Consider the following 20,738-nt stretch of genomic DNA (forward strand, 5'->3'; position numbering starts at 1 on the left):
CCCTCCTCTTGGATCTTGCCCCCAGATCTTGCCAAGGAAGCACGTGGAGTGTGAAGCTCCTTGGGTGCGGAGGCTTCATGGGGCCAAGGACTGGGAGGCAGGAAATGAGGGCTTGAAGCCCCAGGGATGGAGCTAAAATGAGTGACTGGGATGAGAAAAGGGATCTGGGACTAAAGTCACTTTCTAGGGAAAGGTGCATGGCAGTTCTGCAATACATTAGGCCTCTTGACCTATAAAAGTTGAAGTGACTTCGTGTGCACTTGGAACTGTGGGTGAAGCATATTTCTTCAGACGCACTGGATGTTTGAGTAATGAATGGAGGAACGGGAATGGAATGGAAATGGAAGACCGGAGGTGGAATGGAAGGATGGTGGAATGGAATGGAATCACGGGGTGGATGGACAGTGGAAGGATGGACAGTGGACATGGATGGTGGGGTGGCATGTGGAGATGCGTGGCATGTGTACGTGGTAGGCGGGGCCGCACGTTCGTGGCATCCGTGGGGCCAGGCGGCGTCCGGCTGTGCATACAGGAGGGAGGCAGGTAAGTGGCGGCTACGTGGTGCATATGGTATTGCGGTTCGTCTGCGCGGATGGGCGGGCGGATGGCGGTGCGTGGGTCAGAGGTGAGGCAGGCGGTGCGGAACGGGGCATGCGCGCATGCTTCGATTGCGTATTGCGGCGTAATAACATTCAGACGTGCGTCCGGCAGGCGTGCGTGTGTACGCGACCACCGTCAGCGGGTCCTTGGCCTTTGGCGAGCTGGGTTAACAACAGCCGGTGAACCCAGCGATCCTGGAACAAACTAACTGAAAGAGTGGGGCTAACGGATCCCCGACCACCTGGCCGAATCCATCCCCATGACAAACATCACGCCTCCAAAGGCCAGGGGCAGTGGGCAGCCGGCGGACCTCATGACAGAGGACAGAACAAATCTAGCGTTCTGCAGAGAGACCACTCAGTCATAGATACACACACACACACACACACACACACACACCACACCCCACACATGCCCACACTATACATAAAACCACATACGTAAGTGCACACTACATACCATACACACAGCACAGCCAGACATCCCCACACTACACATAAACCACACAGACATTGATGCCACACAACACACACAACACATGCACACACTACATATAAAGTCCACACACATGCACACCACACAACACACACCTACACATTACCTACACAAATGCGACACACATACCACACACAACACACAACACACAAACACATAAACCACATATATAACACACATCACAAACAACACACCTACACAGATGTCACACACACAGACACCACACAACACATACATATCTTGCAATGAACACGTGCACACACACCTCACACCCCACACATACCAACCTCCCCCACCACACACTGACACTTGACATACCACAACCCATATACCACACACACTATATAAATACACCAGTACACCCCCAAAATACCACACACTATACAAATACACCAGTACACCCCCAAAATACCACACACATGCGATGCATGTGCACATACACTACACACACACATACACACCCCTCACCACAGAGACTAAGACCAAGGGAGCAGAGATACTATTGCACAGTGACAGTAAGGCAGTAAGAGAGGAAAAACTGAGCAAAACACAGAAAGATATAGGACAAATAAAAAGAGACAAAGCCAGAAAAACACTATATATATATATATATACACACACTCTTCTGGCTCTAAATCATTGGTTCTCAATGGAGAATGATTTTGCCAATGTCAGGAGACACTGGGCAGCGTGTAAAGACACTCCTTGGTGGTCACAATGGAGGGGAGGGACATGCTACTGTCACCCAGTGAGTGGAGGCTCGGATGCTGCTAAACTTCCTACAATGGCTAGGACAGCTCCTGCAGAAAAGAATTATTTGTTCCGAAATACCAATAGTGCCAGGGTCGAGAAATTGTGCCCCAAATGCGGAAACGTCGGGGGCACAGGAGCTTCAAACAGCTCCTATGCCCCCAGCTCAGGGCTGTGTACCTGTGATCTCTCTGCCCCTCTCAGGCGCCCTCAGAGGAGGCTCTGACACTCTGCCCTGGGGCCCCCAGGGAAGCCTGAGGACCTCACTTTCACTTAGCATTTGAGGCTCAGTCCCAGGCAGGACTGGTTTAACCACCTGGTCCACGGGTTGCCTGTTCCAGTTGTGTCCTCCCTCCCTCTTGGCTCCTGACCTCTTGAGTTCTCTCCAGGGCTTGGTCAGAAGCCACCATGAGGGCAGACAAGAGTTCAGTCCATGCACTCATCATTATGGATGAAACCATTGAGAGGGAGAACGACTCATCATTATGGATGAAACCATTGAGAGGGAGAACGACTCACTCGGAGTCACAAAAGTCTTATTTTTGGAGTCTGGGCAAGGGAACCGGGAGAGGCCAGCCCTGTGAGTGCTCTCCCAGGAGCTCCAGTCTCCCCCTCACCTCCTTCATCCCAAAATCCACAGCCTCCTGGGCATACCCACTCCTTGACTGTGAGTTACAGAACCGATTCCTCCCATGTCAGGAGGTGCTGCCCTGGCGTGGAGTGGCACAGGGAGGGCTGTGCTAGTCTTAAGGGAGAAGGAGGTCCAGGGTGTCCTTCCTGCCCCTGGAAACCAGCAATGTGGGATGCAGGTTTAAGATGCGAGACTGAGGCGGGGCGTGGTGGCTCACGTCTGTAATCCCGGCACTTTGGGAGGCCGAGACAGGCAGATCAGGAGATCAAGACCATCCTGGCTAACACGGTGAAACCCTGTCTCTACTAAAAAGACAAAAAATTAGCTGGGCATGGTGACGGGCGCCTGTAGTCCCAGCTACGCGGGAGACTGAGGCAGGAGAATGGCGTGAACCCAGTAGGTGTAGCTTGCAGTGAGCCGAGATGGCGCCACTGCATTCCAGCCTGGGCGACAGAGCAAGACTCTGTCTCAAAAAGAAAAAAAAAGATGCGAGACTGAAAGTGATTGGTGGGGGTGCTTTCAGGAGCTTCTGGGGGTAGTGCCACCTACCCTAGGGCCACCTTCCCTTACTGATACGATGTTAGGTCCAAAGACCAAGAGAATATTGCAGCCAGAAGCTTATATCCTGCAAATTCGTCCTCCCCTCCAATCTGGACACCCCTATTTTGAGTCTGTTGGCTGATTCATGCACAGCACCAGGTGGAGGAGGCTGAGGAAGAGGAAGAGCATTGGAAAACGACTTTGTCCTCCTCCTATCCTCCTCCCTTCCCAAGCCTCCGTCTCCCAACCTCCCTCCCCAGCATAACGAAGGCCTCATTGCTTTATCCCCTTCCCCACCAGACACTAAACTGGGGTCTTTGAAGCTAAATAGGTCTTTGAAGCTAAATGGATCAACAAGTGACAAACCACTGGCTTAATGGGCACAAAGGTCTTGGGTTCAAGGTTTGGGTTCTAGCACCTTCCCCCAACCTGGCCCGAACCCACTGACCTGGGTGGGTGGGGATGAAGATAATCCAAATGAACTGTTTGCTCAGGACTGTGTGGCCTGGCCTCTGCCCAGCGGCAGGAACACAAATAGTTTTCCACTTGAAGGGGTCCTTCTCTCCCCTGCCCTACTTCAGCATCCACCTCCCTCCACACACAGACTCCCCCAACACACAGCACATATGACACATGCCTGATGACATACATACACATAAAACACACCACACATACCATACATACACACATACCAAACCCACCATACACAAACCATGCATACTATACACCAACACACACACACACAGCACGTACATGCACACACACCTTATATGTACCATATACATCACCTACTACACACCACACACACAACACACATGCAACAATATTTCCACGATACACATATACACAACACACACGTCACACATACTATCACAGATACCACATCCACATACTCTACAGGCCATACCTACACATACCACATATGTCATACACACATAGACACATACCAAACACACCACAGGCACATCATATACATACAGCATACCACACACAAAACACACCACCAATGCACCTCATGAACACACGCACACACACCACACACAAATGCACATGGGCACACATGCCATACGCACGCCACACACACACTCCCCTTGCTGGGTCTTCCAAGTCTGAGTCAGAGAAAGTTAGGACAAAACAGACTCTGAAGCTGGGAAGTGATCCACACACCTGTGACTCTGAACACCCAGGCACCTGCCCCTAGGCTATTGGCACCTGGCTGGCACCAGGAGGTTGGATAAGCCGGGGTTTCTGCCTCTTTCCAGTGGAAAAGTTGAACTAAATGACCTTTCCGACAGCTTCCAGCAAGCTCATGATGGAGCTCTTTGTTGTGGGAAGACGATGGGCCGTGCTTAATGCCATCATTCTTCTGTATGACTGTGCGAGTCACTTGACATCTCTGAAGCTGTGTCGGCCAGTTAGAATGAGGGGGTGTGCTAGGGAGAAAGAAGTGGGCTTGGAATGAGGGATGGGTGTGAATCTTGCCTCTGCCACCTCTATGGCCTTGGGAGACTTCCTTCGCCACGGTGAGCTTTGGTTTCTCCCATCAGTACAATGTGGATAATAATACCTGCCTTGCAGGTTTGTTACGCGTTTACCTGGGAACGCTCAGTTAAAAGGCCTAGCACACGGTAGCAGCTGAATAAATGTCACCTCCGTGGGAAGGCTGCCAGATAGAATACTTGCAAAACGTGGGGTATATTTATACTAAAAAATTCTTTGTTGTTTATCTAAAATTCAAATTTGTCCACGTATCCTGTATTTTATCGGACACCCACCCCATGCATGGGGCATTGTGGACAGTCTGTGGAGCTCCTGAGCAGGAGGTCTACCCAGAGCTAGATTTTGTGCCCTGGCTGGTGAGTGAAGAATGCATTTAAATCTTTGGGGGTTGTTAGAAAACAACCACCACAGCAAAACCAAAGAATAACGTACATTAAAGAGTGCACATAGCTTGCAAAACCTAACATCTTTACATTTCCTATCAGCCCTTCCAGAAAAAGTTTGCTGACCCAAAGGTGATGGGGACTGAGAGGAAAGTCTGGGAGAACTGAGAATCTTCACAATTTATATACCTATTTTGGGCCTGGCAAGAATGAAACGGGAAGAGTCCAGAAAATGGAATTCTCCAGGACATAAGTAGGGGGAGGCAGAAAGTGAGGCAGGTGGCTGGCAGAAGAGGCACTGTGGGAAAGTGGGGTGCTCCCTCCTGGGAGCCCTCAACCCTGGGAATGGGCCTGCCCTGACTCCTCCCCTCCTTTCTCACTGCCTAGAGTCTCTCAGGGTAGGCCACTGGGTATTCTGACGTCCAAGGGAGGCCTCACCAGCCTCTCTGAAGGCCTCCCCGGTTGTGACTGGCCTGGGGGCAGGGAGAGAGCCCTGGGTGGAGAAAGAATTGGAGTTGGCACAAGGCCCCCTTGGTAGGCAGGTCTGTGGCTGGCCTGTCTCTTTAAATCTCAGGTAATTTGGGAGGAGGGAGGGAGTGTCCATGCAGCTTTGGCTCCTCCTGCTCACTCCCAGGAGGAGCTCCCGACAGGCCAGCCCTGCAGAGTCCTGGCTGGCTCTGCCAAGTGTAACAAACTCACAGCCCTCTGCAGACTGGCTGGGGCAGCTGGGAGACTCCCAAGGAACTCATCAGGAAGGCAGGAGACAGGAGACGGGACCTCTACAGGGAGAGGGCGGGCCGGCCCTTGGGGGGGCTGATGTGGCCCCAAGGCTGAGTCCCGTCAGGGTCTGGCCTCGGCCTCAGGCCCCCAAGGAGCCGGCCCTACACCCCATGGGGTTGTCCCTGCCCAAGGAGAAAGGGCTAATTCTCTGCCTGTGGAGCAAGTTCTGCAGATGGTTCCAGAGACGGGAGTCCTGGGCCCAGAGCCGAGATGAGCAGAACCTGCTGCAGCAGAAGAGGTAAAGCCCCCTTGGTCTGCTTCCCTTCCAACCTCCCCAGGCCTGCACCTCTACCCCTCACCCCTCCCTCACCTCCCATCTTTGTTTGGCACCTCTGGCTGGACAGGTGGTGCTCCCAGGCCCGGACTGGCTTCTTGGGAGCATTCTGTCTCAAGAGCCTCAGCCCGTAGGGCTGGTGAAAGAGGATGGGGCTGAGATGGGCACAGGTGTTTACTATCTTAAGATCTAATTCAATTCTGCACGCCTCTTGTGAGTACTTCCCTAAGGGCCAGGCACCTTGCTGGGGCTTGTAAGGATAGAACATCATAGCCCCTCCACCCAAGAGGGGACAAGAGAGGACGGCAGATGAGGACAATGCCTTCCGTATCTCGACTGCTTGCCTCTAGAACAGTCTCTCTGGCAGGAACACATAGTATACATATGTTCGCATGGAGGAATGAGTAAACGATTGAATGAATGAAGCAGAGAGAACCACAGACACCAGGAACCAGAAAATAAGACAAAATGTGAAAAAAAGTTACCATTCCTATGCATTTGTCTCATCAGACATTGACCAAGGCCTTACTATTTGCCAAGCACTGCGGGGATATGAAGACCCACAAAGCTCAAACCCAACCTTGAGGCTTATTTCTCTCTCTCAGTGTGGGTGGGGATGTGGGGGAAGTGGGTCAAAATAACAGATGTTCTGAGGACCTGTGTTCTCCCGCATTCAGGTGATGGAAATCGAGACTCTAGAGTTTAAGCCCTAAGGAAATTCACTGGCTGCTTCCAGCTTCTGCAAACTTCCTAAACCCATGTGCTGCTTTCTTCACCATGACAGCTTAGAGTACAGAGCCGGAGAGGAGCAGGGAACCGGAACTCGGGGCTATCCCTGCATGTGGTCTCTTCTTCAAGGTCTCTAATAGAGTTCCCTGCCCAGTTGGTGGCATGCTAGAAAGAAGTCCTGCCTGTTGGGGCTTTCCCTGGGTCACAAAGGAGGCAGATACTATGTCTGTTCATAGACGAAAGCCTGAAGTCTTTGTGTCTTTGGGTTTTTTTTCTGTCCCCAGGAGTAGGAGCCTGCTTTAGCCTGACCAGGGAGGCTTCCTGGAGGCCCCTGTGTTTTCTTTTGCTGAAGGATTCTGGGCTGGGGATGGTCTCCTTCTGTGAATTGTGCCTTCCTATCTCTCACTCCAGCCGCCCACCTCTACCCCAAAGGCCTGGGAGAGTGGGGACTGGAGCACATGTTTGGCTGATGACATCTTGGGGCAACAGAATGGCTTTGTTGTTAGAGAGTAGGTCGTCCTCACTGGCTTCACTCATCCTCTTCCCACTCTTAGGACCCCAGGGTCGGGGGATCCAGGCACAGCATACAGAAAAGGCCTGGGGGATTAGAAGGGGTGGTGAAGATTCCCTGTGTGGGATATCAGGGGAGAGCAGAGTGGAGGCCCTGAGCTGAGTCTGGCTGAGAATAGGCTGCTTCCGCATGTCCTGTCTGCCCCCACTTTTCCTCAGATCATATGGGGGCTGCCTCTGCAGCCTTTGGCTAGAAAGCCTTGATGTCAACCTTGGGAGGGATTCCCCCCTCCCTGCTCTGATCTCCCCACTGGCCTCTGCACTTTCTTGATCTTCTTCTTCCTGGATATCAGGTGTCCAGAGCAATGACTCTCCTTTGGGTGGGCACTTCCCAGAAGGATGCTGAAATTGCCTGCAAGGGGAGTTTCCTAATCTGTGCCGTCAACTAAAGAGAAGGCATGGGGGCACTGAGATAAACATGGGATGACTAAGTAAATAGGAACAATATGGACAAGTGAGGGGTGAGCTAATGGAAGAAAGGAGCACACAATGATTGAGAACCCAGTGCTGTACTAGGTACTACCACCTGCCTTATCTCTGTCATCCCCGTAACAATAATGGAAGGTGGGTCCTGTTACCCCCCTATGAATGGGGCAGGCTCAGAACCCTGGAGCAAGTAAATGGTGAAGTTGAATTTGTTCCAAAGGGGACTCAGAGGGGTAACTGTGGGGTGGGATTGGGTGATTCCATGGTGTACAGGATGGTCTAGTGGGAAAGGAAGGCTTTGAGTCTCTCCAGGATGATTGGTAACCCAAAACTCCTCTCTCTACAGTGGATGTTTCTTGGGGCTGAGCATGCAGCCCCCTCTGCTTAAATCTACGTTGTTGAGATCCAAGTCAAGCTCTCAACTTTCTCCCATGTCTTCCAGGTCATCTCTCCCTTGGGCTTGGATTTTCTCACTTCCTGATATTTAACGCATTACACATTTATCGAACATAAGGCACTCCACCTTTCTGCAGAAAATGAATATGACACAGTCCCTGCTCTCAGGGAGTTCTCATGCCTAGGAGCAAAGTTTACTGACAGGCACATACTTGGGCTAAAGGTGAGCTTAGTGGACATCACTAGAAGGGTATAAATGAGTGTTCTGGAAGCATAGAGGAGGAAGTGTGAGATCTGATTTCGGCTGCTGTGGGGTGTCCTGGGCAGCTTCATAGTGGCTGCTTAACCTGAACATACTCCCGCCCATATGCTGACACTTCGTCATCTAAGGAGCAATTTGGAGGGAATGCCATGCTTGTTGGAGCTTTTCTTAGGGTTAAATGCCTGCATGAAATACGTGAATCAAGGGTCTGAAAAGTCAGCCCTGGGCTTCTCTGGTATATTGTGCTCGCCTGCCACGGTAAATACTTACATATATGCCTACTTGCAAATGCGCAGATAGACATGTGCACAAAGGAGCTGTGGCACTTAGGATGGCAGCTGATTCCAAATCTCTAAACAACCACTTTGGCTTCCTCATCCCCACTGCCAGGAACATGAGCTGGAGGGAGGTGGCTCACAAGTGCCCAATGTATGCCTCCACCCCACACATTACCGCTCTTTCCTTCATCTGTGGTCACTGCGCAGGCCTGCCCCCCCAACCTCCAAGAAAAATCAGGAGGAGCCATAAAACTAGAAGAACCACATAATTTAGTGGTCAGAGCCTGGGGCTGGATTCTTGGCCAGGCATCCTGCCTTTAACTCCATGTGATCTTCTGGCAATGATTTGATTATGCCGCTTCAGTTTCCTTTTCTGAAGCATGGGAGAACTATTCAGCCGGTGTTAGAGGGTTGTGAAGAGCAAAAGTGATAATGAGTGAGATGCTGCAGGAATGAGAGGGGCCATGAACTTCCCCCGCATAGCATTGTATCCACCCAGGAATGCAAGGAGCCATGCACTCCGAGCAGCCCTGTTGTGTACCAGCACCAGCCCTGCCCAGAGGGCACACTCGCTGGTGGGAAAGGTATTTGTGGTGAGACCAGTGGGACCCATGCCTGTCTTCTCTAACTCCTCTTCCAGCCCTGATTAACACTGAGAATCGCAACCAAGAAATGACCAGTGGGGTACGCATCGTGGCTTTGTCTCTGAGTTGCTTCCTCCAGCTGTTACATGAGCAAATTTGACTCAATTTCTGGGGGCCTTTCTAGCTCTAAAAATCTTATTTGAACTTTTCTCAAGAGTCTTGTGATCCTGCCTTTTTTTCCAGCAACTAAAACCCAATCTGGACCCATGCACAGAGTGCACATATCTACAAGGATGGAGGAGCAGATGAGGGCATGGGGTGGAGGAGATGGAGAGAGGAAGTCAGGAATTTTTCCCTGGTGGCCCAGAGGCAACCCTGAGAGGGAAGTCATTGATCTGTTTACTCAAGAAATAACGTGCTAGATTTTGTGCCAGGAAACCCTTAGTTGGGTTTTCACCACTCTAATGTTCAACTAGACCATTCAATTTTATTATAATTAATTGCCTAGTAAAAGAAAACATTCTAGAACCTGAAAATACCTTTCATATTGTTACAATTTCAGATTTGCTCTATAATCTCTTTTGACTATTTCATCAGTGGGAGCTTAAAAGGCTTCATCTTTCTTTCTTTTTTTTTTTTTTCGTTTCTCCCTTAGTTGAGTATTTAATGATCCATAAGAAAACATTTTTATGTATAGGATATTTCTGATTCCTTTCACAGTGAAGACTCCTCATTCTAAAACGGATTATGAATAATTGTACCTCTGAATCAGAGTTTCTCCACCTTGGCACTATTGACATTTTGGACAGGATAATTCTTTGCAGTCAGGGCTGTCCTGTGCAGGGTGCTTAGCCATGTCCCTGCCCTTGACCCCCGTGTTGTGATCCAAACTCCCGTGATGAGTTGCTACTGAAAAATCTATTTGTCCCCCAAGCGCAGGAATCTTTGGATAGATCCGCTCTGTGCACCTCCTTCAGGCACCCAGGAGAGTCAGGTGTTTTGAGTTCAGCCTTACTCCCAAGCAGGTGAGCTAGGGCTTTCTGTGCTGTCCCCTTGTGGGCATATGAGGTTATTGCAAGTAATGGCTGGGCCGGACACCTTCAAAACCCATCCACATGCAGGGCCCCCCTTTTTGTTGGATTCTGGAGTTTGCAGTCAGAGGAGGCTAGTTCTCTACAAACCTTGCTGGGTTGGGTCATAAGCTGGTTCTTCACGGAGGGTGTGGTCTGGCTAGGTTGCCAGATAAAATACAGGACACTCAGTTCAATTTAAATTTGAGATAACAAATAAGCTGCTAGTATAAGTGTATCCCAATATTGCATGTGATATTACTTATACTAAAAAAAAATTGTGCATCTAACATTCAAATCTAACTGAGCATCTTGTATTTTTATTTGGTAATGCTAGCAACTCTGGGTCTGACAGTAGCTTTTTGTTTTCCCCAGGCCACTAGAGTGTCAGCAGAGGCTGAAAAATGAATTCATAGGAAATGGAGGTTTATGGGGGACACTTTCAGCTTCAGAGATGCGTAGGGACCAAAGGGGAATCTTTGAGCCTGCCACTGACTATACCACCACTAACATTTAGGATACAGCAAGTAGAACTCTGGACTTGGAAAACGTGCTCTATCGGACCCATTTCTAGATTTGCCATCAATCTTTCACACATTTGGTCAAAATGGGACACAAACGTGGAAGCATATTGGAGGAGGGCAGGGAAGGAATATAAAGATGAGTTAGTGGCTGGTCTCTGCCCTCGAGTACCCTTAGCATAGAGGAAGAGACACAGATACATAGCAATTACAGCACCCAGTGAAAGATGCTGAAATAAAAGTAAGACCACAGGAGAGAGTGAAGACCTTCCGTGCATCTGTATGTGTGTGTGTGTGTGTGGTGCTAGCGATTGCTTTTCCCCCAGTCTAGGGTATCTAGAGAGGAGAGCTTTGTGCAAATGGTTGATGTGGTGGTGGTGATGAAGGGAATGTAGAAAACTTGTTTTGAAGCTATGTTTGCATACCAAGTGTTCTATTTTTCACTTATACATGCTTGCTGAAGGTTGGCTTAGGGGGCAGCTGATGAAAATAATAAGGAGGAACAGTTAAGTCAAACCACCTTTTGGCATTGCTGCTGATTCATTCACTCTACAGATGGTGTCAGTGAGCATCTACACCATTCTAGGCGTATTTCTAAGCATAGGCGGTGCAGAAGACACAATGAACTGGGGGCTGGGGGAGTTGGATTCTAGAAGGAAAGAGCCATAGGGATATAGGGAGAATGGTGTGCTCTGCAGTGCTGAGACAGGATGAGACCAAAATGCCAGGTCTAAGGAGTGGGTGGGACATGCAGAGGGTGGAAAAGTAGTTGCACAAAGACCTTAAAGAGCTTCTGTGTTCCTTATCCTTAGCATTTAAGGACCCATTGGACTTTTGCATTTGCCATTTGGAAAGATTATCTCAACAGCATCAAGAAGGATAGATGGGGATAGAGTGCAGGGAAACTGGTTAAAAGAATATTTTGCTAATCTTGGGCTAGAGAATGAGGACTTGAATTAATGAAGGTTAGCAGGAGCAAGAAGGTAGGGACTGAATGAAGAGAGAGCTTTCCATGTTGAACCGACAGGACGTGGTGGCTGCTGCTGTGCATGGGGGCAGGGCAGAGGAGATGAGTGAGCTGATGTCTCCTCTCTGATTGCCCTCCCACCTCCAGCTCTGGAGTCAATTTCTTGCCACTGCCAGCATTTTAGAATGTGAGCTCCTGTCTATGTCTTTTTATATGTCACATAATTGTCAAATTATGGATAAATAGAGTTATTTCATTTACTCCCATAGAAAGACCAAATGGCTCCAGGCCAAGAGAGAAAATTGAATCAAAGGGACCCATGTGTCTTAGTTGGGGTAAGTTCTAATTTTAAAAGAGATTTTTTAGCACACAGTAGGAATAAGAATAAAGAGATGATCTGGGGAGTCAGAGAAGACAATTTTGCCTAAAACAAGCGAGAAGTGGATAATAAGGAGAGACTAATCTGACTCAGGGAAAGAAACTGATCCATGAATCCCAAATTGGGTAAATCCAAGAAGGGTCAGAAGACGGCAGAATGGGAACATTCAGATTGACATGAAATCAATGAATGAATCCTCTAGATTGGATTCTCTTTTTTCTCTGCACCTATCATTGTTGCCCATAGTTTATGTCTTAGGGGCCAATAGCCAAAACAAACTAGCACCTAAAGTCCTCTAGACAGCTGGTCTGAAAATGATGGAGAACACTGCTTCGCCAACTTTAATGTGAGCTGTTTGGAAACTCAGCCCCCTGAGCTTGTGTCTGATTTATTGCCACTGGTTTTTGCATGCAAGGATCACTTGAGCAATGCTCCTCAAACTTTCATATGCCCAGGAATCAGCTGGAAATCTCAAACTGCAGATTTGGATTCGCTAGGTGGAAGGGTCAGTCTGAGCATTTCCATTTCTTGTAAGGGCTCATGTGCTGCTGCTGATCCAGGGGTCCACTTTAAGAAGGAAGGCTGTTGAGATGATATGAGAAGAAAGACGAGAGACAGAAAGGAAGAGACAGAAAATGAATGAATGAATGAATGAATGAATGAATGAATGAACACCTAGGGGGAAGGGAAGCTGGGAGCCAGGCTTGTTCTTATGGTCCACTGTTCTTTTGTGTTAAGCCCTGAAGATGCTATTGTTGGGAGGGAAGTACCAGTATTGAAGGGTTCTGCTGAGAAGGTTGAGTAGGCAGAGGATGGTGCACCAGGAGAAATCCTGCTAGCCTCTGCATATGACTTCCTCCACAAATATGAGACAGGAATTCCTTGCACTCCTCGGTCCATGCAAAACAAGGCTTATCCTGGAGGGCAATCTCAGGGCACCTGGTGAGGGTAAAACAGGACCACTCCAGGGGTAAACTGGTTAGCAGGTAAGCCACATGTCTAAATAGAACTCCTCCCCTCTGTACCTGAAATGCACTGATAATACATTCACACATGATATGTTCTGGTCCCAGGACCCCAGGAGGGAGGGGGAAGGAAACCAGGCATGGACAATCTCAAACGCGCGCAAAATGGGCAACAAGTTGATGTGTATTTACTGACTGTAAAGAGAAAATACATCAATGGCCCCACCTGCCTTGATTGAAGACCCTGAGGTTCCTGCTGCTGAGGCACATACCTCTGTGTATAATGGAGTCAAGCCAGGGTGTCTCCCTCCACAGCTAGGTATGCTTACTGTCTCCAGCTTTCCTATCCATTCCTTTGTAGGATCTGGGAGTCTCCTCTCCTTCTAGCTGCCAAAAAGAATGATGTCCAGGCCCTGAACAAGTTGCTCAAGTATGAGGACTGCGAGGTGCACCAGAGAGGTAAGAAGCAGACACGCAGCATGATCTCCTAGGTGAGCCCCACACATGGGGCCTCCCAGGAGTGCCCAGGACCTTGTGCTATTGGCCTCTGAATCTATTGTCCCCAATCCCCTGTCCCATGGAAGCCATATAACCCACCTCTCTGTAAATGCCAGGAGCCATGGGGGAAACGGCGCTACACATAGCAGCCCTCTATGACAACCTGGAGGCCGCCATGGTGCTGATGGAGGCTGCCCCGGAGCTGGTCTTTGAGCCCATGACATCTGAGCTCTATGAGGGTGAGGGGCCCACGGGCCTGGGGTGAAGAGCAGGAGTGGCTGATGGGGTATTTCAAGTCAGTCTCTGGTGGATAATTTGGGAAAGACAAAGGGGATCTGAGCCTCCTACTCTTTTTTCTCTTCTCTGCCTCCCTTCTGTGTCAGTCCCGACTGCCCATCACTAGCATGCCTGCCCCCTGAAATGCCAGGGGGCCTAGAGAAGAGGAAGAGATGGGCAGCAGCTGGATCCCCTGGGAATCCTGAACACCCGAGGGCTCCCTGTTCTCCATCCCAGGCTGCCCCCGAGGGAAAGAGACCAGGGGTGCATATGGGAGGGACCCCCTGCAGGATCCTGGGGACAGACCCCTGACTGACAGCTGTCTCTGGGCCAGGTCAGACTGCACTGCACATCGCTGTTGTGAACCAGAACGTGAACCTGGTGCGAGCCCTGCTTGCCCGCAGGGCCAGTGTCTCTGCCAGAGCCACAGGCACTGCCTTCCGCCGTAGTCCCCACAACCTCATCTATTTTGGTGAGAGCAGGTCTGGGCTTGGAGGACGGGCAGGTTGGAAAGGTGGGCAAGGCAGAGCAGGGCCAGGCAGAGGAGGATCCTGCCTTCAGCTGTATCTGTTGGGCAGCTGGAAGGAACAATCCTTTGAGGGCTTAATTAGGTTAGAGGCCAATTTACCCCATGACCCTCCCTCTGGTTCTGCAGGAAAAGTGTCCCCAAGCCCTGAGCTGAGATGTGGGGGAAGAGAAGGTTGTCACTTGGGGGAGACTGCACACCCCATCCTGCCATCCTGTGCTCTCCTGCCATGGATCTCTCTGTGTCCACAGGGGAGCACCCTTTGTCCTTTGCTGCCTGTGTGAATAGCGAGGAGATCGTGCGGCTGCTCATTGAGCATGGAGCCGACATCCGGGCCCAGGACTCCCTGGGTAAGAGCTGGGATGGGGAGGGGAGCTGAGATGCTGCAGGGAGCGAGGGGCAGGGTGAGGAGAGGGACTGGGACCTTCAGGAAGACCCCAGGGTGGGGATGGGGACTTTAGGCCAGTGGCCACATGATACCCTGTGTCCTCCCCAGGAAACACAGTGTTACACATCCTCATCCTCCAGCCCAACAAAACCTTTGCCTGCCAGATGTACAACTTGCTGCTGTCCTACGACAGACATGGGGACCACCTGCAGCCCCTGGACCTCGTGCCCAATCACCAGGGTCTCACCCCCTTCAAGCTGGCTGGAGTAGAGGGTAACACTGTGGTGAGAGACACTCCCCATCCCTGAAGTGTCTTTCTAATGACCCTCAAACTATCCTGCTGGCCTTGGGAGAAACAGAGGTGAACACGATCCCTGATGCTTAGGTCCCACTCTCAACTCATATAAAATTTTCAACCCCTCTTGCTCTTGTTACCTGTTCTCTTTCTTGCCCACTCTTTTTCCCCTGAGGCATTGGGGGTTACAGAGTCTAGATCCCAAGCTGGGATTATCTGTAATGCCCCAGCCCACCTTTCCCTTTCAGCCCCCAGAGCAGGGCCCTCCAGCCTCTCGTCTCTCCTTTCCAAGCTCTGGAGGGAGTCATGGGAGAGGACGAGGAACCTAGGGCATCACTGTGAATGTGGGTTCTTCTGCCCTCTAAAGGCTGTCATCAAAATGAAAGGGCAGCCACCCTCTCCAGGGGTGCTATCCTCCTGCACATGCATCCTATCCACATTCTGTGACTGTCCCCTTTGCTTACTGCTCCTGAGTCATCTTCACTTTCCCTTAGATGTTCCAGCACCTGATGCAGAAGCGGAAGCACACCCAGTGGACATATGGGCCACTGACCTCGACGCTATATGACCTCACAGAGATCGACTCCTCAGGGGATGAGCAGTCCCTGCTGGAACTTATCATCACCACCAAGAAGCGGGAGGTACGGTTCATCACAGCAGGCTCTGTCTGGGGAGGGGTGTCAGGGTCTCTGAGCTACCTGTTCTCCTTTTTTTTTTTTTTTGAGATGGAGTCTTGCTCTGTCACCCAGGCTGGAATGCAATGGCGCGATCTTGCTCACTGCAAGCTCTGCTCCCAGCTTCAGGCCATTCTCCTGCCTCAGCCTCCCAAGTAGCTAGTACTACAGGCGCCCGCCACCAGGCCCAGCTAATTTTTTGTATTTTTAGTAGAGACAGGGTTTCACCGTGTTAGCCAGGATGGTCTCGATCTCCTGACCTTGTGATCTGCCTGCCTCGGCTTCCCAAAGTGCTGGGATTACAGGCGTGAGCCACCTCGCCCAGCCCTGCCTGTTCTCTTTCTGTTGCAGGCTCGCCAGATCTTGGACCAGACACCAGTGAAGGAGCTGGTGAGCCTCAAGTGGAAGCGGTACGGGCGGCCATACTTCTGCATGCTGGGTGCCATATACTTGCTGTACATCATCTGCTTCACCATCTGCTGCATCTACCGCCCCCTCAAGCCCAGGACCAATAACCGCACGAGCCCCCGGGACAACACACTCTTACAGCAGAAGCTACTTCAGGTGACATCCTTGTAGGAGCAGATCAGCAGGGCAGGACTTGACTCTCTGTTCTCAGACTGGTGTCCCTTCCCTTCCTCACACCATTTCTCCCCTTGCTCTAATCTCAAATATTTGGGTACAAACTCCAAATGCATGCCCACAGAAACACACATACGCTCTTACTCTGAGAGCAGAGTTTGAGAAGAGCCAAACCTAACAGATTAAAAATAATCTGCTGAGGCTGGTGACCCTGGGCACCATGGAAACGCAGGGCAGATGCCTGAAAGCCCTGAGTGTTTTGACCATTCTTCTCCCCCATCAGGAAGCCTATGTGACCCCTAAGGATGACATCCGGCTGGTGGGGGAGCTGGTGACTGTCATTGGGGCTATCATCATCCTGCTGGTAGAGGTGAGGTGTGGATGGAATCTGGGTGAGGCTGTCTGCCCCAGGAATCCAGACTGAGTTCCGGTATCTGAGTGCCTTTGTGTCTCCCTGACTTCTCTTCAGATTCCAGACATCTTCAGAATGGGGGTCACTCGCTTCTTTGGACAGACCATCCTTGGGGGCCCATTCCATGTCCTCATGTGAGTTTCCTTCCTCTTACTCCCATCCCTTCCCTCAACAGGGCTCCAGTTCCACTCCCTGGATTCCTGACCTCTCAAGAACCTTAGCTCCAGAGTCCCCTCTCTAGTGCTATGTGTATGACCCTGTGCATTGAGTGTGGAGAGGCTGAATCTGCATGTGTGGGTACTTTCCCAGCTATATTCTTGCTGTCAGGTCCCCAGGATCATCCCAGCCCTCCCCTCATCACCCTCCTCCCTGCTCCCCCAGCATCACCTATGCCTTCATGGTGCTGGTGACCATGGTGATGCGGCTCATCAGTGCCAGCGGGGAGGTGGTACCCATGTCCTTTGCACTCGTGCTGGGCTGGTGCAACGTCATGTACTTCGCCCGAGGATTCCAGATGCTAGGCCCCTTCACCATCATGATCCAGAAGGTCAGTCCTCCCCACAAGCTCCCTAGAGAAAGGCCCCAGAGCCGCAGTCAGCAGACAGTCCCACAAAGGGCCGAACAGTAGACATTCCAGGCTCTGCAAGCCACGCATGGCCTCACTGCATGTTTTTCTTCTTTTTTAACAATCCTTTAAAAATGTAGAAACCCTTTTCAGTTCAAAGGCCACACCAAAACAGGCCAGGTAGATCTGGTCTGCAGGCCATAGATAGCCAATCCCTGTCCTGGAGGGTGAAGCTGTGAGATTTGTCGGGGTTAGACCTATTAGAGGTTGGATAGGGCAACTGCTTGGGGAATGTGTGCAGATGTTCTCTGCCTCATGCTCCCTCTAGATGATTTTTGGCGATCTGATGCGATTCTGCTGGCTGATGGCTGTGGTCATCCTGGGCTTTGCTTCAGGTAATCATCTGTCCAGGACCAGGGGCCAAGGCAGGGAGGAGATGAGAAAGTCTAGGGGTCACTGGTTCTGGCTAAACTTGGGGAGGAGGAGTAATGCAGAGATCAGAGGAGACCATATGATGTCAGAGGATGGGACATCCTCCAGAGGTCAGAAAAATTGGGAGTGTTAGGGAGAGGTGGCTCTTAGGATCAAGAAGATGAGGCTCATAGAAAACTAGGGACCATAAAAACCCAAAGTTTGGAGCACTGCAGAGCTGATGATATTGAGAAGAAGGGACCAGGATGGACATGGATGCAGAGCCCAGGGTGGACTGGTCGTCTGCATGGTTGCCATGGTAACCCTCACCCCCTTGGGTGGAGCAGCCTTCTATATCATCTTCCAGACAGAGGACCCCGAAGAGCTGGGCCACTTTTACGACTACCCCATGGCCCTGTTCAGCACCTTCGAGCTATTCCTTACCATCATTGATGGCCCAGCCAACTACAACGTGGACCTGCCCTTCATGTACAGCATCACCTACGCTGCCTTCGCCATCATCGCCACGCTGCTCATGCTCAACCTCCTCATTGCCATGATGGGCGACACTCACTGGCGAGTGGCCCATGAGCGCGATGAGCTGTGGAGGGCCCAGGTGAGCCCCCTGGTGGCTGGGAGGGTTAGGGCAAGTCATCACCTTCCTACCAAGGAACCTGCCAAGCTGAGAGAGAGGCAGGATATCTCCACCCCACTTATGTTTGGACAGTTGTGGCAAAGCAAGCAAAATCATGCAAAATGTACAGAAGCACTGATTAGCAATTCAACCAGGCAATACTGGAATCGCTGAGAAGAATGCCTCACAGTTCTCTCAACAGTTAAAAGCTCAGTGTTTTCTAGAGGAATCAACAAGAAATAAAAGAAAACTAACAGTGGCTAAAACTGCACTCTGTACATTTTGTTCCCAAATAAAAACTGGAGTATCAAGTCTTCTTGATGATATTTAAGTCTGCAACATTTGATATGGAAAGCTGGATGTGTTAAAAAAAATAATGCCACCCAAACTACCTATAGTAGCAGAAGCTATCTTCAGCCAGATCTTCAAATAGGGAGAGAAGACCATGAGATGAATCAAATCCTCATTTAAAAAACACCTAGAAAATAATTTATCTAAAAAAAATTATTTCAGCAAAATAATGGAAATTTCCCAAACTGGAAGGCATTTAATTATGCTGTGTAGAAAACGGAGTGGAAAAACTCAGCTGGGAAATAAGGTTCGCTGAGAAAAATATTTTCTCCAGGAATATACATTGATATTCTAAGTGGGATGTTTATATTTATAAGTGGCCTTTATGTCTGTAGGGTCAAAATATCTGGGAGCCCTTAAGAGCCCTTTCTATTTGCTTTGTCTGGTGCCTGTGCTCCTGGGAATGGGGCTTCCGCCTTCTGTCTTTCTCCTGCCTCTGGCCTGGCTGCATCACGGATGTCAGGCCATTGGGTAAAGAACTGTTGGTCTCAAGCTCTATCAACTCTCTCCCACTGAAGATGGCCAACAAAGGCTGCCCCACCTCCCAGATCCAGGGGTGTAGTTCATCACCCCTGGGGAAACCACGAGCTCCCAAGTTTCCTTGGTATTGCTAGACTGTTTTCCTTTACCCCGCATCCTCTCTTCTCCTGCCTTCTTCTCCATCTGCAGCTCTCTTTCCTCTGTCTGCACCCAACCCCATCTCTGACTTCCCCTTTTGTCCCCTTACACAGATTGTGGCCACCACGGTGATGCTGGAGCGGAAGCTGCCTCGCTGCCTGTGGCCTCGCTCTGGGATCTGCGGACGGGAGTATGGCCTGGGGGACCGCTGGTTCCTGCGGTGAGTGACATGCGGGGGTAGGTGTCCCCTGAGAAGCCTCATCGGCAGGGTATCCCTCTGCTCAGACAGCTTCCTGCTCCTGGGGTCCCTGTGGAGGCCTGTATGCTCCCTAGGCTCTATGCTTGTTGACCGAGCTGGTGAGGAAGGGGTCCCGTCTGGAGCCTGGATTTCTCAAAGCATCCAGGGAGCCTGTGGCAGAGTCTGCTGCTTCCTGAGGCCTAGCTGCCAAGGGGCCAGTGACCCAGGCATCCACCATGGCTGCACAGAAGGGAAAAGGCCAGCAATGGCAGGGATGGGGGGACCAGGCGATAAGAGACAAGCATCCTTCTTGGATCTGCTCTTCAAGTCCTGGCTGTGTCTCAAGTCCTCCTGCATTCCACAGGGTGGAAGATAGGCAGGATCTCAACCGGCAGCGGATCCAACGCTACGCACAGGCCTTCCACACCCGGGGCTCTGAGGATTTGGACAAAGACTCGGTGGAAAAACTAGAGCTGGGCTGTCCCTTCAGCCCCCACCTGTCCCTTCCTACCCCCTCAGTGTCTCGAAGTACCTCCCGCAGCAGTGCCAATTGGGAAAGGCTTCGGCAGGGGACCCTGAGGAGAGACCTGCGTGGGATAATCAACAGGGGTCTGGAGGACGGGGAGGGCTGGGAATACCAGATTTGACTGCGTGCTCTCACTTGACTTCCCGGAACTTGCTCTCATTTTCCTGGGAGCATCAAACAAAACAAAAACCAAACACCCAGAGGTCTCATCTCCCAGGCCCCAGGGAAGAAAGAGGAGTAGCATGAATGCCAAGGAATGTACATGGAGAATCACTGCTCCAGGCCTGCGTTACTCCTTCAGTTCTGGGGCAGATGGAGCCCAGCCCAAGCACGGGGCTGGGAGGGCGTGAGGAGCTCTCCTGCGGCCTGCTCCTCACCCATTCCGACAGGAGCACGGCACATCAGAACACTGTAAAAACAGGCCAGCCGCTCAGGCACTTGGTCTCCACCTCAGGGTCATAAGCGGGGAGAGAGAGTGCCCTTCCCAGGGCATCCAGGCAGGTGCAGGGAGGTGCAGAGCTTGTGGAAAGCATGTGAGTGAGGGAGACAGGAAAGGCTCCGGGGGTGGGGTGAAGTGGAGCTAGGTCTTGCCAACTCCACCTTCAATAAAGTCATTTTCGGATCCCTGCCCAGCTCCCCTTCTG

The 20,738-nt window shown here is 50.9% G+C and overlaps 1 protein-coding gene across 1 annotated transcript; it reads left to right on the forward strand.

Annotated features, from left to right (window-relative positions):
- Positions 1-5,562: 5,562 nt before the first annotated feature.
- TRPV6 (transient receptor potential cation channel subfamily V member 6) lies at positions 5,563-20,726 on the forward strand. Its single transcript, XM_009204025.4, has 15 exons — positions 5,563-5,917; positions 13,462-13,559; positions 13,715-13,837; positions 14,209-14,346; positions 14,652-14,750; positions 14,897-15,072; positions 15,578-15,724; positions 16,109-16,321; positions 16,623-16,709; positions 16,809-16,885; positions 17,133-17,298; positions 17,645-17,711; positions 18,075-18,343; positions 19,444-19,550; positions 19,933-20,726. Exons 1-15 carry the CDS (start codon positions 5,790-5,792, stop codon positions 20,213-20,215), a joined length of 2,178 nt encoding a protein of 725 aa, XP_009202289.3. The 5' UTR covers positions 5,563-5,789; the 3' UTR covers positions 20,216-20,726.
- Positions 20,727-20,738: the final 12 nt, after the last annotated feature.

The sequence above is a fragment of the Papio anubis genome, chromosome 4, assembly GCF_008728515.1.
Source record: "Papio anubis isolate 15944 chromosome 4, Panubis1.0, whole genome shotgun sequence".
NCBI classification, from domain to species: Eukaryota; Metazoa; Chordata; class Mammalia; order Primates; family Cercopithecidae; genus Papio; species Papio anubis.